The 16,787-nt window shown below is 60.6% G+C and overlaps 6 protein-coding genes across 6 annotated transcripts; 3 read left to right on the forward strand and 3 right to left on the reverse strand.

Moving 5' to 3' along the window:
* Positions 1-168: 168 nt before the first annotated feature.
* On the reverse strand, positions 169-2,837 carry SKB1 (methyltransferase protein; the record flags this gene model as incomplete). The annotated part of the gene is made up of 4 exons (XM_028619183.1): positions 169-932; positions 972-1,745; positions 1,788-2,307; positions 2,409-2,837. The coding sequence occupies 4 exons, from the start codon at positions 2,835-2,837 to the stop codon at positions 169-171; spliced, it is 2,487 nt and encodes an 828-aa protein (XP_028472357.1).
* A 756-nt stretch (positions 2,838-3,593) lies between these two features.
* EHS24_003515 (uncharacterized protein) lies at positions 3,594-5,631 on the forward strand (the record flags this gene model as incomplete). Its single annotated transcript, XM_028619184.1, has 6 exons — positions 3,594-3,659; positions 3,813-3,877; positions 3,976-4,160; positions 4,269-4,986; positions 5,036-5,114; positions 5,161-5,631. 6 exons carry the CDS (start codon positions 3,594-3,596, stop codon positions 5,629-5,631), a joined length of 1,584 nt encoding a protein of 527 aa, XP_028472358.1.
* A 361-nt stretch (positions 5,632-5,992) lies between these two features.
* ARG3 (ornithine carbamoyltransferase) lies at positions 5,993-7,528 on the reverse strand (the record flags this gene model as incomplete). Its single annotated transcript, XM_028619185.1, has 3 exons — positions 5,993-6,023; positions 6,096-6,413; positions 6,552-7,528. The coding sequence occupies 3 exons, from the start codon at positions 7,526-7,528 to the stop codon at positions 5,993-5,995; spliced, it is 1,326 nt and encodes a 441-aa protein (XP_028472359.1).
* Positions 7,529-7,816: 288 nt separating this feature from the next.
* Positions 7,817-8,158, forward strand: EHS24_003517 (uncharacterized protein; the record flags this gene model as incomplete). The annotated part of the gene is made up of 1 exon (XM_028619186.1): positions 7,817-8,158. The coding sequence occupies one exon, from the start codon at positions 7,817-7,819 to the stop codon at positions 8,156-8,158; it is 342 nt and encodes a 113-aa protein (XP_028472360.1).
* A 3,264-nt stretch (positions 8,159-11,422) lies between these two features.
* On the forward strand, positions 11,423-12,031 carry EHS24_003518 (uncharacterized protein; the record flags this gene model as incomplete). Its single annotated transcript, XM_028619187.1, has 2 exons — positions 11,423-11,806; positions 11,864-12,031. The coding sequence occupies 2 exons, from the start codon at positions 11,423-11,425 to the stop codon at positions 12,029-12,031; spliced, it is 552 nt and encodes a 183-aa protein (XP_028472361.1).
* Positions 12,032-15,329: 3,298 nt separating this feature from the next.
* On the reverse strand, positions 15,330-16,419 carry SEC4 (GTP-binding protein; the record flags this gene model as incomplete). The annotated part of the gene is made up of 7 exons (XM_028619188.1): positions 15,330-15,453; positions 15,516-15,723; positions 15,782-15,947; positions 16,006-16,090; positions 16,157-16,238; positions 16,294-16,325; positions 16,397-16,419. 7 exons carry the CDS (start codon positions 16,417-16,419, stop codon positions 15,330-15,332), a joined length of 720 nt encoding a protein of 239 aa, XP_028472362.1.
* Between the last annotated feature and the right edge of the window lie 368 nt (positions 16,420-16,787).

The raw sequence follows: 16,787 nt of genomic DNA on the forward strand, positions 1-16,787 counted from the left end.
GTTGCTGCTAGATGACACGAACCCATGCATGCTATCATGATACTCATTACTCTATCTACACGGCCCATGCCCAAAGTCCATACCCCAACAGCGACACACGGGGGGAGCCAGCGCAGCGCTGCGTCTAGGGTCTGTCACCAGACCGCGCTCGCGCGGGCGCGAGCCTGCCTACAGGCCGACCCAGTAATGTTGGCCGGCGGCATTATGCAGCATCGTCTGGCCAATTTTCACCCTGCCGACATCGCCCATCTGGTCGTGGTGGGGCGGCGGCATGAGCGGGGAGAACGGCGCGTCCATGGTCGGGCTGGTGGGGTTGATGTTCTGGTGGGGGACCTTCAAACCCGGCGAGACGGGCGCGGCGTTCGGCGCCGCGGGCAGGTATGCCTCGGCACTCCACTCGTACCACACTTTACGGCTGCGCTGGTCGACCAGACGCCAGATGTTGACGTCCACCTCGGCGCCTGACGGCAGGTACAGCGGTGTCTTGAGCGGGAAGAAGAGCGGGAACCAGCTGAACATGTCGGGACTGACGCGGTGCATCGTGTCCGGGTGGATTGACAGGCCGACGTTGCCGTACAGGTGGGCCTCAAAGTATCCTGCAAAACCGTGGCAAGGGGATGCGTGAGGGATGTGGAACGTGAGCGTCGCCGAACGCGTGTTGTGCGAGTTTGTGTAGGGCACGCCGTCCTCGTCGACCACCAGGTCTCGGCGCGGGTGCTCAAACTGCCAGCATTGCTGAATACGCTCGCCACACCGGCCAGCGACGCCACCGCCGTCGCCCGACAACAGGTTGACCTGCTGCATCATGACAACGTAGGGAGTCTCGGCAGCTCCAGGCGAGCGCGAGGACTGGGTCACGTCGTGGTACAGCTTGGCAGAGGCGATGGGCGCCAGCCAGGCGGTGTACGAGGTGGGGATCGACACGCCCTCCGCTGGACGAGTTAGCCGTTTTTCCAAGACCCTCAACTCACGCTTCAGGAAACGCATCGCGCCGTCAATGCACTCGGGACTGAGCTCGTTGTCGCCAAAGCTGCCGAGCAGCTCGGACACGAGAATGTCGGCCTGCTCACGCACAGGTAACGTGCGCATGTCGCCAAACACAATCTCGACGCGGTCTCCCCACTCGAGGTCTCTGCGCTCCTGGAGGGTCGTGAACGCCGAGGGGTTCTTTTCGACCGCATACACGCGAGCAGCGACGTTGGCGCGGTCAAGGGCCTGCAGCGCGCAGCTGACAATGGGCCCGCGGCCGGCACCTGCCACGACAATGACAATGTCGTCTGCCACCTGCGCGCGCTCCATGACGGCGAGGTAGAGCGCCTCCTCGTACTGCCTGTATTTCACTGGATCGCGCTCAAAGACGTCGTACGTTGCGCTCCCCAGGTCGTCCATGAGGGGCTGGAGGGGAGCTTGCAAGAAATCACCATAGCCCGAGGCGACCTCGGCGGGGCCCTGTGGGGAAATGGTGCTGTTGGGCGATGCCTGCGAGGTAATGTGGCGCACGTACTGGAGGTACGCATTCTGGCCCCCCGACGTGTGGCGGCCAGAGTCGGTGTCGGCGAGGATGAACGTAGGGCTCTGTTTTGTCATGCCGCGGATGAACGCCTGGCACGCCTTGGACAGAACTGGGTAGCCCTTGGCGTTGGGGATGAACGCGGTCGCAGGCAGCCAAATGTGCTTGACGGGCTCGGCGGTCCAGCGAGACAGAGCACCCACAGACGGGGGTAAGGGGTTAGTCAGGTCGAGGGCTGGGTGTGAGCTGGTTCATGATGGTGCTAACATCAACTCACTGACGGTGAGGCGCGGGTGGTAGCCGCACATGGACCTGATGCAGTCCCACATCTCCCAAGTGCTGCTAGGGTCCGCGTGGATCGCGCTGTGAGTGACTGTGCGGCCCGACGCATGGCTGGGCGCAGCACTAGCCTGCGAAGCGACACTAGTGACACGGTTGCCTGGGATCGGCCCCGAGCTCTGCGGCTGCGACAACTGTCCGAGCTGGGTGAGACTGAGCTGGTGCTGGTGCATGCTAGCGGGTCGTGACGACAGCGAGCTCATGCGACGGTGGTGCTTGCTGTCGCCCGATGCTGAGCCGTTGGGCGGCGCGGGGCCCTGGCCGATAATCTCCAGCGGGTCGGACACGGGGATGCGGATCGAGATCTGGGTGTACGCGTTGGGCCCACCGAGCTGGAGCAAGTTGGAGATGGCGCGAGCGTACGAAGGGAGGCTCGCGCGGTTGGCCAGGCTGGGCGCAGGAATGACCAAAGTTGGGAGAGACAGGTAGAGCGCGTGCTGGAGCTCTGCGCGAAGGCCCTGTGCACACACATGTCAATACAGATCCACCAAAGGAAGCCATGGCACACAAAGAAAAAAAGACATCAAAACACGAGGCCACACGACACCACCACACTCACGAGCTCCGAGTCGAAGCGGATGCCCTCGTCAAACGAGTCTAGCTCGAGCCAGTCGCTCGCCAGTGCAATCACAGCCTGTCCTTCCTCGAGACGCGTGATGTTGCACTCGTCGCGGTTGAGGTTTGGCTCTCGACGCCAAATGTCGGCTTCCCGGTCCGTCTCTGCCGCGTGACCGTTGCGCTGGTCCATTGCATCGTCGTCGTGGTCTCCGCCGTTGACGTAGGGGTCCTCGTCGTCGATGGGGCGCAGGCAGAGACGCTCCCAGCGCTCCATCCAGCGGCGGTTTGTGAGGGGCACGCAGACGGCATCATAGTCTGTTGTGCTGACCGTGTGGCCGATGTACTGCTGGAGCGGGGAGGGAGCTGGGTGTGGCTGTGTTGGGGGTCCTGGGAGCTCCTTTGGGGAGAAGGCGATGGGGAGTCTCGCCATGGTGTGTGTGTGTGTGTGTGTGTGTGTGTGTGTGTAGGAAGGCGCGGAGGTGGACAGAAAAGAGAGAGAGGGAGAGAGCAAACTCTAAAGTCGGGGAGAGAGTGCAGACGAATGGGCCAATTCAGCTCTCTCTCTTCTTTCAAAAGACACGTCCAGTGTTGAAATAGCTGCGTGCGCACACACGCGTGGGAGCAAGCTAATGCAATGCATCCACAACCCCTGCGCCGGACGCGTCCTTAGACGCACGCGGCAAACAGGGCGCAAGGCGGGGGGGGGGCTAACCGTGGGAAACCAAAACGCACCTAAGGTGCTGGGCGCGCACACCTATTGCCACGGTGTCAAATACTAATGGGGAGGTTTGTAATAGATTTATTAGTAACCCACCCCCACCCATTTGTAACAACACGTCATATCCCCCTGCTATCACGCGCGCGGCCGTCGTGTGTGTGTGGGCGTGCTCCTGGCTTGTTAGCATTAGCACCAGCAATCTCCCATCGCCATCTTCCCATCTGTGCAACAACAACAACGGTCAGCTCATCGCGAGCACAACCAGCACACCCACCCACACACCCCTCCCCCGTAGGCGACAGCACCTCCCCACGCCCGCCTTCTCTTCCTCTTCCCCGCACCTCTCTGCCGACAACCCTCGCCACCGGCCAGCAGTCTTCGCCACCACAAAAGGTGTGGTTTCAACCGGCCTCGTCCGACAGCACCACCCCCCGTCATACCTCACACCCACCCTCCCATTCACCAACCATGGGTCTCTCAAGGCAGTCGAGGATCATCACCTTGCTGGTGATAGACACGGCCTTCTTTTTCCTCGTACGTGCTCCCCCCCCCCCCCACCCCATATCGCGCACGCACACACGCACCCACGCCGGCTAGCCGCCACCCTGACCAATCGGTCCTCCACCCACCACCGTGCCCACTCCGTTCCGCAGGCGCCATGATCACCAAAACTGACCCAGCGACCAGGAACTTACCGTGGGATACGCCGTGGGATCACTGGCCCTCATCGCCGACTCGTTCCACATGCTCAAGTGAGTAGCAGTTGCTTTCAGCAGCCCAATTTTTTCGGGCCTACTGAGGGTCGCTGCAAGGAGAGAGAGAGAGTCCTTTTTACTGACCCCGGCGCTAGTGACGTGCTTTCCCTGATTGTCGCTCTTTATACCATCAAGCTGGCCACCAGCCCGAGCTCGGCACAGAACTCGTACGGATGGCAGCGTGCTGAGATCCTCGGCGCACTCATCAACGGTGTCTTCCTCATTGCCCTCTGTGTCAGCATCTTCCTCGAGGCTGTTGGCCGCATCATTGCGCCTCCTGGTATGTCGTCATGGCGCGCCCATCATCATCATCATCACCAGATCATCATGGGCGCGCGCCAACTTTTTTTCGGATTCAACGGCAGCTGACCATTCTCCCCCTTTACAGAGATCAGCAACCCCAAGCTGATCGTGCTCGTCGGATCGATGGGTCTGCTGAGCAACCTCGTCGGTCTCGTCCTGTTCCATGAGCATGGCCACTCACACGGCGGCCACTCGCACGGCCCTCCCAAGAAGACTGGTCCCATTGCCCTGCCCGACGACGACGACGAGATTGCCGAGCCGACCCCGATCCCTCGTCCTCGCGCCGACTCGATGAGCTCGCTGTACCAGCACCCAGCCGAGACCCGTGCGCAGATCATCGAGGCCGCCCGCCTCGGCACCTCGCTCGACGACGGCAGCTTCCTCGGCTCCATGGCCTCGCCGCCCGTCTCTACATCCACTCGCCGTAACAAGCACTCGTCAATGTCGTCTCGTGCTCGCCAGAGCCTGAGCATGCGGGCCCCCGCGCCAGGATCGAACGAGACCATTCCTCCTACCCAGGGTTCGACGACCGACGAGGTCCTCGTTTCGCCCAAGGCGGTTCTTGCTGTTCCCCATGACCATGACCACGACCACGACCACGCCCACGCTCACGCCCACGACCACGACGACGCTGAGCGCGGGCACAGCCACGACGACGGACACGACCACGCCAAGGAGAACGGTGCCGGCGGCGGCCACGGCCACGGTCACGGCCACATGAACATGCACGGTGTGTTCCTGCACGTCCTCGGCGACGCCCTCGGCAACATTGGTGTCATTGCTGCGGGTCTCGTCATCTGGTTGTGAGTAACTTTGAGTAGGAGCACCGCCAAGCTAACCGTCAGCTGCAAGGGCCGCTGGACGCTCTACTTTGACCCCGGTGTCTCGCTCTTTATCACCTGCATCATCTTTTCGTCCGCCATCCCTCTTGGTGAGTTAACGGGGTGTGAAGAAGCCACACTAACTCGTCAGTCAAGTCGGCCTCTGTCATCCTCATGCAGGGTGTGCCCAACCACGTGTCCCTCGAAGACGTACGCGACGCCATCAAGGGCGTGGACGGTGTCGTCTCGGTGCACGAGCTGCACGTCTGGCAGCTGTCCGAGACCACGTCCGTGGCGTCGGTCCACGTCCTCATCCTGCCGGGCTACAACTACATGGACGTTGCCAACAACATCCGTCATGTTATGCACTCACAGGGCATCCACAGCGTCACCATCCAGCCTGAATTCATCACCACGGCCGACGAAGCCGGCGGCGACTGTTCCGACTCGGACCCGGCCGAGCGCTCGTGTCTGATCAGGTGCCCGCCCGACCAGTGTGTGGCCGACACTTGCTGCCCCCCAGCGCCGAGCACCGGCACGGCCATTTCCAACGTGTCCGAGGGCGACGAGCGGTCCAACCATTCCGCCGGGTCCAACCACTCGGCGCACTCGGGCCACTCGCACTAGATTACGCAAAGTGCCTCACACACACCACACACCAACACACACAAACACACACAGACACACGCGCGCGCGCAGAGGAAATCAAAATCAGTCCTCAACGATGTGACACCTCCTCCCGCACCATACTCTTTCTTCTTCCCACTTCCGCGCTCTCGTGAGCATCCTGTAATGATACAACCCTTGCGAACCCGCCCCGCCCCCATAGACTCCCTCTCCCTCTCCCCGTAGCCAGGCCAACGTAGTGCTATGCATCCCGAGGTTGTGGTAGGATATAAATCTGCTGCTGCTGCTGCTGTTGTTTGCTGTTTGCTGTTTGCTGTCCATGACCCATGACTTGCGCGACACCCTGCGACATTTGCGTACCTTAGGTGCGCGACCAGCGGCCCATGAGAGCGCTGAGGACCAGTGTCAGTTACTCATTTCGTTGGCCAGCTACCGCCTTCCTTGTTTCCTTCCTTTCGACTCACTCAAAGACGGCCATGATGGTCCACTTGCGGTTCTCAGCCTCGGGGAAGACGAGCGAGCGGTCGCCGTAAAAGACCTCGTCGTTGACCTCGTCCTGGTGGCGCGGGAGGCAGTGCATAAACTTCCAGTCGGGCTTGGCGCCCGAGCCCTCGATGAGCTCGTTGGTCAGCTGGTAGCCCGTGAACGCCTCGAGGCGGGCCTTGGACTCTTCCTCCTGGCCCATCGAGATCCACGTGTCGGTCACGATAATGTCCGCGTTGGCAATGGCCTCGGCGGGCGTGTTGGTGAAGGTGATGAGCGATTCGGTGCCGGCCTCGGTGCTGTGTGTGTGTGGGTATGTGTGGTCAGCTCTTGTAGTCTGGAATGAGGAATATGGGCAGCGTGTGGCAGTTGGGTGAGAACGCGGTCGTCACGAAGAACGACCACTGCTACGCAAACGCTCCCTTGCAGCGACTCACACCCTGGCCCAGACACGCGGGTCGACGGCGTCGTAGCCCTTGGGGGCGGCGACGGCGACCTCCATACCGAAACGGGGGAAGGTGACGAGGAACTCGTTGGTCATGTTGTTGGTGTCGCCGACCCAGGCAATCTTCTTGCCCTGGAGCAGCTGCTGGACGTTGACAGTGTCGTCGAGCCACTGCTTGATGGGCACCCAAGAACGGCCGGTGGGCTGGATCGCCTCGGGAATGACGAGGGGTTCGGGGATGTAGGTCTCGACCATGGTCACGAGGTCGGCGAGGATCTGGGTGGGGTGGTACAGGTCCGACAGGGCGTTGACGATGGGGACCGGCGAGTACTTTGCCAGGGTCTCGACCTCGTCGTGGCCACCCACACGGGCCATGATGCCGTCGGTCATCGAGCCAACGACGGTGGCCGTGTCGCGCAGCGACTCGTTGACGCCCAGCTGGATGTCCTGCGAGCCGAGGAACATGGCGTGGCCGCCGAGCGCGGAGACCGACGTCTCGGACGCGACACGCGTGCGGGTCGAGCGCTTGCTGAACATGAGGGCGACGGTGCGGTTAGAGAGCGACTGGCGGATGTACGAAGGGCCAAAGGTCTTGAACTGCAGCTTAAACTTGATGGCACTGAGCACGAGGCTGGAAATGTCGTCGACAGAGTAGTCGGCAAGCGTCAACAGGTGCTCGGGAGGCGCAGTGGCGCGGTGCTTGAGAGTCTCCATGATGCGCCCGCTGATAAATGCCTTGCGCGCTTCGGATTTACTGTACTCGTCGCTGACGTTTTCGACACGGGTGGTTTGGCCTCGACGGCGGTCGCGCGAGTTGTTGTGGTGGATGCTGCGCTCGCCGTTCTGGACGTGGCGGGGAGGTTTGGCATACTCCTCCTCGTACATGCGGAGGGGAGCAGTAGCGGTGTAGGCGCGGGCCAGGCGCGGGCCAATGGGCGCGAGTGCGCGGGCGCGGACGATGGACAGCATGGTAAGAAGAGAGTGCGATGGGAAGAAGAGATGCCCGGACGTCCGCCCGAAATCACCAGTTGCGATATCTGTCTCCTCCATCTCTGAATGGAAGATGAGATCCGGGCGACGGGGGGGTGGAGGCGGATTTCACACGTCATTTATTTTTTCAGATGTTATCAGCAACGCTTCATCTCGTACTCTACCTCGCTTTCGAGTTAGCAAAGAGTCATCACAAACCTCCTCGTACGAGTCAACTACAACAACAAACTACTACTACTGCCGCTGCCGCCGTCCCGTCGACTCGCCATGTTCCCCACCCTCCGCACGCTCTCCGCCGCGCCCGCCTCGTCGTCGTCGGCCACGCACTACCTCATCACCCTCGTCCGCTCTGCCCGCGGTCTGCCCCCTTCCTCGGCAGCCACTCTGGACTCGATGGGTCTGCACCGTCTGCACCAGTCCGTCCTGCAGCCCCACGGCGCCACTGCCGCCGGCAAGATCCTGCACATCAAGGAGCTCGTCACCGTCCGCAACGTTACCGCCGAGGAGGGCGCCGCCTACCTTGTCCGCGGCAGGCCCGAGGGCGCCGGTGTCGTGCCCACTGGCCGCGTGTATGGCGGTAGCAAGAAGGACACCGCTGCGTCCATTTAAGATGGAGGGAGGAAGAGAGAGGGAGACTGAGGGGGGAGACTTAGAGAAAGGAGAAGGAAGGTCAGTTTTGCGTTGGTGGATCGCGGTGACGGAACGGTGCTGACCCTTTGACAGATACCACAGCATACATACTACCCCATGCAATTCGCACATCACCTCTGAACGGCCCGTAACGCGTAGGCCGGCTGGCCCGCCGGCCGCTGGTCGCTGTATCGCTGGCCGTCTTGGCGAGGAAGGTCATACTGACAGAAAGTTGGGTGAAGGGAAGGCAGCTCTTTGCCGGCGGAGCCGTCCTCGTCATTTCTTTTCGTCCGTCGGCGAGGGCCGCGTTGCGTTGACGGAGCTGATACCAGTTTGCAAAAACGACGAGAGACTGCAGACGATATGGGTTGAACCAAGACGTCGAGACAGGTCCATTACAGGGTACCTGTACTTGAATGAACAGCAGATGTCTGCGGGGCCACTGATCCACTGAGGAACCCAACAACCGCTGCCAGTCGGGCACGATCCACTCCCGTGGCTTTTATCCCGGACCGTCACTGGATCCAATGTACTGTATTCAACATGAACGCGGCCCGCCAGCCGCCAGGAGGGGACTGAGGGCAGGAGATACGGAATGTTGCGCAGATGACACAAAACCGCCACCCCCCGAACCCCCGGACCCCTTGTTACCACGGCCCGGACAAAGTCCGGTGTCGCTGTTTTACGTCTGGTTACCCCGCGCGTACAATTTACAACTCGACGACATTGCGGTTTCCAGAAACCTGGGCGCTGTGGTTGTGCAGAACTCTGATTGCTGTCGCTCTAGGCCCCACACTGGCAGTCCACACTGTCAGAGGATCAGAGGGACCTGGCGGCCCAGACAACGTACAACGGGTCCATTACTCCTGGCACAGTTACCAGAACTGCAGCGGACCACCACCATGATGGCTGCGACAGTCTGCGAGAGCCTGCGACCTGTGGGACGGAGGGGACGTTGGCGCCAAAACGACGAGTGAAGACTGCGACTTGCAAAACAAGGCATGAAACGCACCAACAGAGAATGTGCGCTAAGAGACGTGTGAAAAGAGCAAAGACTGAGACTGCGATACTGCGATCTATGAGAAAAGGAAAAGACCAAGTGTGGGCAAGTGTGGGCAAGTGTGGGCAACCGTGGGCGAGTGCAGCACTACTAGTTACTGCGACATGCGAGGACTGAGGCGATGCAGTCATGCAAACCACTTTAACCCGTTTGGTCTGAGAGACCGAGAGAAACCGTCATCGCGCGCGTGTGCTCATGTGCTCATGTGCTTGGCTTCACCAAACACATGTGGCACACCAGAACGCACACGCAGGCACCGGTTTCATCAACAACCACTTTCACCCCACGCGACCACGGCCGCACGGTGCTCTCGTTGATGGCACCAGTAGTAGTATGTACACCCCGAAGAACAGAGGCCGGAGATGCCCCGGCGATGCCCCGGAGGCTGGCAGGAGCACGCTAGGAGTATAGGAGAATGCAGGAGACGCGCGGCGCGGAGGCTCGTGATCTCGTCAGAAGGAAGGGTCTTCGGCGCTTTGTGCGTGGTGGGGACGTGGTGGGGGGGCCGTCGAGCGCGTCGAGGAGATGTGGAGGCAGGGATGTTTACGCTCGTACCGCCTGTGCTGGGACAAGTGTTGACCCCAGATCGGAACAAGCGCCGGTGCACTGGCCGGCGCAGTGATCGCACTGGTCGTCATTCTGAGCAAACACCTTCTGACCGTCGTTCCAAGATCAGGTTTGATATCATTTGCACCACGCGCCAAGCACCCACGGGTTCCTTCTGGCGCGCAAATGCGCCTTTTAGGCTGGACATGCGACAGTGGATCGATACCAGTTGGCCAGTTGGCCAGTTGTCTCGTCACTGCCCTGGTTCCCGTGGAAGAAGTAGCGGGCTAAAGAAAGCATTGCCCAGAGTTATAGGTCAGGACGACGGCTGGGCATTTACCCTCTTTGCCACACTTCGTGGGCCAAATGGACCCACGAGAATGAGTAGAGAAAACGAGAAACGTGCAGAACCCATCCGCAGACGCAGGGACCCCACCCAGGAGCGTTGCAGGAATCACACAGGGGTGGGCGGGGGCAGCAGGGTTCCTGTGCGGAGGAGGTGTGAGCGAAACATATGCATGGTCTATTGCTCCTAGCTCGCCGTGTCAAAGGGGGCAGTTGCAGGAGTGAGGAGAGGGAGAGGACGAGCAAAAGGGAACAGAGGACACACTATCGCTGCATATGGCAGGCGGAAGCTGAGCGGTGGTGCTGCGCAGTGTGCACATTCGACTACGTCAACCTGCTCACAACTTGCGACTGCCAGTGGCCAGTGGCCAGTGGACGGACGGTTGTGGACGTGGTGCCGCGGGGTAACGAGGCCGCCGAGCGTCTGCGGCGCACTGACCATATGCGTCATGCTTGAGCGTGTCAGCATGTCAGCACGATCAGCACCTAGCCAAGAAGCATGAAGTGAATATTGGGGTCTTGTGGCGCATCGTGACAACCACCGGAATGGCAACCCAAAGCTGTTTGAGCGCTGTACGGCTGTCGCTAGCGTGTGGATTTCCACCCCTAGATTGGAACACACTCTCCCCATGACAGCTGCACCACTTGGCTGCTGGCTGGCGCTTGCTGCTGCTGCCGCGGGCTTGCACACCTAGCCGCCTCCCCCACCCTGTCCATGCACGCCGCCGCCGCCGTCGTCGTCGTCGTCGTCATGGCTTGTGTTCCTGATAATGAAAGGAAAGGAGACAGCCTTTGCATGCTGCATGTGACGAGTTGGAAACAGACGCCATGCGCGGGGTAAAAGTCGAGCGCATGTTTCGGGTCGGGGGTGGTGGGGGAAGACGAGGGTGGTGTGTCCCTCGGGTCGTCCTGGCCTCTCTCTCCTGGGTGCATTTGCTCTGGGACCTTTGTCTCTCCCATAACCCTTTTCGATGATACAGCGAAGCATGGGCCCACAGCTCACAGCATGCACACCCACGCCCGTGTCCTCTCACAAACACACAGGGTCAACCCCACCCCCCTCGCCTCTCTAGCCTGCAGACTAAAAGACTCAAAGAACAGACACTCTGACGTTGACAATGCGATTCTTGTCTCTAGCCCACTTCCACTCACTCCATTCACACCCAGCTCATAACTAGCCCGACAGGTCGTGTCTAGTTCTGCACCTCCCCCCCATCCCCACTCTCCCTTCCACACCTGTTTCTCCCCTACTTTACACCCCCCCCCCCACCACCACCAAAGGACTTGCCGGCATGTTCTCCTTCCCCCGCCTTTTCGCACTTGCCGCTCTGGCCGGCACCACGTTTGCCCAGACCACCGCTGCTCCCGAAGCGACGACCACCAACGCCTCGGGTGGCAGCATGAACCAGGGAGCCTTGGCCAGCATCCAGGCCGCTCTGTCTGCGTCGTCGGTGTCCGCCGCCGCCGCTGCCGCTGCCACTGCAACGGGCGCCGCCGTCTTGAACGGAAGCGGCAACGAGGACGCCTCGACCGCCGTCTCCATCTCCGACTCTGCCATCTCGTACGAGGGCTCCGTCATGACCGTCGCCGTCGACTCGAGCGACGCCGAGGAGAGCCTCGTCATGGCCACCACCTCTGCTACAGCCGCAGCAGCTGCAGGCACCACTGTGACTCAAGTGAGTTGAGCAGGCACATGCGGCGTCCACCTCTTGCTAACATTGGCTCCTCTTCAGAAGTCGGCAGTCACTCTCTCGGGCACCACCGCCGGCCTTGTCAGCAGTTCCAAGGCGTCGGCCAGCGCAGCCAGCGCGAGCACCACTGCCCAGTCGTCTGCCGGCCGCATGGCCGTGTCGGCCGGCGCCGTCGTCGCTGCTGCCGTGTTCGCCGCTGTCATTGTCTAAACCGAGTCCTTCTTCACACACTCGCCACACGACTTCATTCACAAGGGTCTCGCCAGCCGAGCCACACCCCAGCCACCCCCAGCATACATTCACCCGCATACAGCCCATCTCTTCTCTTGCACACACATATACACTACTAGTATCACCCACCCTCACCCATCTCCCGCGGCACCTCCTCCCGTTCATGTACGCACACCCAGTATGCACGGCAGCTGTGCTGCCACCCATTTACTTAATACCAAAGAGAGTTGAACCTTGACGGCCGACGGCAAGGCGGCGCTAGACTGAAACCGGCTGTTTTCGACACATGTGCGTAGAGTTTGGGACCTTGGAGCACAGTATATTGTGCGGAGGTGCCTCGCAGGAAAAGCACATGAGCTGGAGGACAACAGCAGGCGTGTTTCGTCCGAGCAGTCGGGTCGGGCAGACCGACGAGTGCGACCGTGTGAGCTGGTGTTTCGTTCGCAAGAATAAGCGGTATCACGCCGCAGCAAGCCAGGCCACAAGAGGGCCATGTGCGCGCAGTCTGGGGCTAGTGCGAAACGCATACGCAACGAGGATACCGCACCACTCTCCAGATTATCACACGCGCGCGCACTCGCGCGGGCCCCAACGTGCCCAACGAGCTTCTGTCGGCTGCCAGCTGCACAGCAAAAACGCCACACAGCAGTAGTGTGTGAGACCCGGGGACAGCCCAAAGCGTGTCAGCTTCATACCATCTTTGGATATCCGTCGAGTTTATGTGGCTCGTGGGCTGTAGCGTCGATCGCCCCTTCAACCACGAAACAAGCATGTGTCCATGCTGTCACGGTCATAGATCATACATGAGGCGGTCGGCAATTCGGTAACCTCACGACGTCACTCAAAACATGCCAACAACGTCACCAAAGCGCCCATACGCAACAACCAGGGACGCACGCAAAGCGTTCCAGTAAACTGGTAATGGCCTACGTTGTCAGGCTTGGGGGTCGTGTGTTGTTAAGTATTGGGTTGTTGTCCAGTTCGACTGTCGTCGTGGCCCTGGCTGTCGAGGTGTTTCATACATGGGAGGTCGCTCAAGGGTGTTGGACTCGACGACCGTAGGAGAATGAGGGCGCTGCATGCAGTCTGGGGATTCCCGTTGGATGTGCCGACAAGTGTGTGGCATGTTGCGTGTTGCACTCAAAAGAATCCAGCGATCCAGCGAGCGGGCGCAAGTGTTCGAATACGGAGTGGCCCGACGACGGCCACGACGGCCACGACGCCCCCAAGCCGAAATGTAGCCAATCTGGCCCGAAACCACAACTTGAATGGCAGTGTCACCCACTCTGCCCGCACCGAGGACGGGGCATGGCAGATGGCCCGATCGCAACATGAGATCCATGCCGTGAGCGTATTCACGCATGTTTCCTTCCTCCTTGCAAGAAACACACTATGTCCCGAATATCAGGCTTGCCATCGAGAATCTGTATGGACTGTGCGTTTCTCGGCCATCACGTTAAACACACAACGCACGTATAGTACGCCTGCCAAGGTGAATCTATCCTGCCATATGTGTTTCTCAAAAACACAGTGCGCCCCGAAACATCCTTGGCGTTGAGGATCTTGTGTGGGTAATGTGTTTCTCGACGGCCCCTTCACTGCTGGCCGCCGACCGCTGGCGCACGGCGGCCTGGTGGGACGTGGGTGGCATGGGTGGCACTTGGGCATGCGGCCAAAAATGGTGCCGCCGTACGGCATACGAGCAAGGAGTGACTTTGCTGGCTCACAACCGCAGCATCCAGCGAGCAAGCGAGGTCGGAGCGGCGACGAATAGCAGCAGCAAAGGTGCCGCTGTATCCCGTACAGGTGGGGTGGGGTACTCACCCTCACCGGATCACCGCATCACGGGCACTGATCGCACTGACCGGAAGAAAAACACACTAAACACCACAAGATCACGCTTACCACGCAGAATCTTGTATGGCGTATGTGTTTCTCGTCCCCGTCTAAAACACATAGAGGGCCGTAAAATCACGCTTGCCATTGAAGATCTTGTATGGGCTATGTGTATCTCGCGCGCCCGTCTGTTGCCCTTTCTCCTACCCAACCATCCCCTCCAGTCCGAAACACAGTAGCGATCGTAGCGACGTGACATGCATTGTACGTCGTGGGCCGCGTACGGGCCGTTCGTCGTCATACCACCCAACCCTCCCAGCGCCAACCGGGCCCCATAGTCAGCCGTCACCGGCGCAGTCAGCGCACCGGTGCGCTGGCCACTGATCCACTGACCACTAGGGCGCGGGTGGTGGGGCCACTTTAGGTGGAGCCGTAATTGACGCCTCGACGGCGCGCACGGCGCCCTTCGACCCACATTAACAGAGATCAGAGACATGAGACAGGCAAGGCCCTAACAGCAGTACAGCAGTTCATGGCCCCGCAGACCTTGTCCTCCTGTGCCGGCACCGTACACCATACCAATGCCCAATGGCAGCATGTCTTGTGCATGCGCGCATTAAAGCACAGACGGGTTCCACAAGGTAGTGTTGCTGTCGCTAACCGGCCTGCGTTGTGCACGCACACGGAAGAGCCAGGGAGAGCAGGGAGCCGAGGGTGTCGCAGCGCCGCCAGCTGCTGGACCGAGCAGTGCCACCGGCTGCTGTCGCTTCTGTCGCTTCTGCGGCGTGCGGCTCGTTCCTTGTTCGCGTGTCGCACGCCGTCGCGTTCGCTTCATCTTCACGCCTTTCCATTGCCTGCAACATGTACGAGTCGGCTGTGTATCGCACTGTCAGATATGCAGCAACGACGCTGCCACGGACATTGCAAGCGTCAGGACCCCGTTCCCAGGTGTGGTCAGGTCGCCCGTGCGCACACGCTCCATGCCCACATTTGCTCCCTGTCCTCGTCATCACGCTCATCTCACACCCACCCACGTCACACGCGCAAAGGCCCACAGCCCACGAGCCCCACGACTCAAATGACCAGCACGGCCACCACAACCACGGCCACAGTCATATATCTCTATTGTTTCATCTCCCGCCGGGCCGTGCGGATCAGTACAATACATCGTCGGGAAAACGAACGATGGGCGCGCGTCGATAGAAGGAAGGAAAAAGAAAAAGGGCGGAAAGGAAAGTAAGGGGAAGGGGGGAAACACAAGTTGAGCGAGCTGGCTGCGGGCAATGCTAGGTCCGTGGGCGGGGGGGAGGGGACTTGGTGGAGAGGGTCATCAAGCTTGGGACAGCGCGTCGTACGGTGGTGTCCAGTCCACTGCCGCCATTAGCCACGAACAACCCCACCTGCGTAGGGTCCTGTGGAAACAGTACGAGAGGGGAGCTGTTTAGCAGCAGCCACCGCTCTGCTGGCCGTTGGCCGGCTTGTTGACGTTGACGCCGCGGTCGGCAGCGAGGGCCACTGGGGCCTCTGCCTGGGGCTGCGAGTCGATCAGGCGCGTCTTGATGTCCCTAGAGTGATGGTGATTAGCCAGTGTCGCCATCACGTGTGCGTCGCGCGCTCGACTACTCACCTGGCAAGAGTGAAGAAGGCCTCCTCGACACCCTCGTTCGCCTTGGCACTGGTCTCGAGGAAACGCAGGCCAAACTCGTCTGCGAGAGCGCGGCCCTGCTCGAGGGTGACGGCACGCTTCTCGTCCCAGTCGCACTTGTTGCCGATCAGAATCTTGTTCACTCCTGCGGACGCGTGCTGCTCGATCTGCGAGTGCCAGGTGCGGACATCTGGGGGGGTAAGCGGAGTGTCTTGTCTGATGGCGACCACAACTTCAGCTGTACGCACTGTTGAAGCTCTTCTCGTCGGTCACGTCGTACACGATGAGGATACCCATGGCACCGCGGTAGTAGGCGGTGGTAATGGTGCGGAAGCGCTCCTGGCCTGCGTTGGATGTTAGCTGTGCCATGTGGACCGGACGCGTCGGTATTCGGTACTTGCCTGCAGTGTCCCACTGTAGACTGTCAGCATGCGCCTTTGCTTCTCCCTCCCTTGTTCCCCAGCACACTCACAATCTGGAGCTTGATACGCTTGCCGTCGAGCTCAATCGTCCTGATCTTGCTGCGCACAGTCAGCACGGCACCACCACGCGGGAGCCTGCAAGTTGCTAGAGATCCACTCTGACGACGACGCCAGGGGGCACACATCTGGGGGCACACGTACAAGTCAATGCCGATGGTGGTGATGAAAGAGGGCGTCCACGAGTCATCGCAGAAACGGAGCAGGAGACACGACTTGCCGACGCCTGGTGGTTGTTAGTGTGCGTCGACGTAGGTGGTTGTCAGTGACGGTGGACGCACCCGAGTCGCCGATGAGCAGGAGCTTGATGAGGCTGTGAGTGGTGAGCGTGTGGTCTGTGGGAGCTGCGAGAGGGACCGAGGCCAGGCGACGGCTGCGACGTACAAGTCGTAGTGAGGACCGGCCATTGTGCAGGGTGTGTGTGTGTTGGGGGGGGGTGACGAGGGTGGGGCTAAGCGCGGGGGAGGTGGGTGGTGGTGGTGGTGTTGATGTTCGTGCGGTCGTGGGGTGCGTGGCGAGGAGTGTGTGGGTGTGTGATTAGAGGTAAGTTTGGCTGGTGTGTGTTGTAACGAGGAGAGAGAGAGTGACGAGGGGTAAAGAGTTGAGAGCGTCGAGAGTGTTAACGAGGGATCATTCGACGTAAGTGGTGGCGGACACACTACACGCCCACCGTACGACCCAGGCGGCGCGGCCAGCACTCTCCCCCCCTCTCCCCGGCCGACGCTGGGGGGGAAGGGCCTGCACCGCTGTGTTGTTTTGAATCCGCACACACACC

The sequence above is a fragment of the Apiotrichum porosum genome (assembly GCF_003942205.1).
Source record: "Apiotrichum porosum strain DSM 27194 chromosome Unknown scaffold_17, whole genome shotgun sequence".
NCBI classification, from domain to species: Eukaryota; Fungi; Basidiomycota; class Tremellomycetes; order Trichosporonales; family Trichosporonaceae; genus Apiotrichum; species Apiotrichum porosum.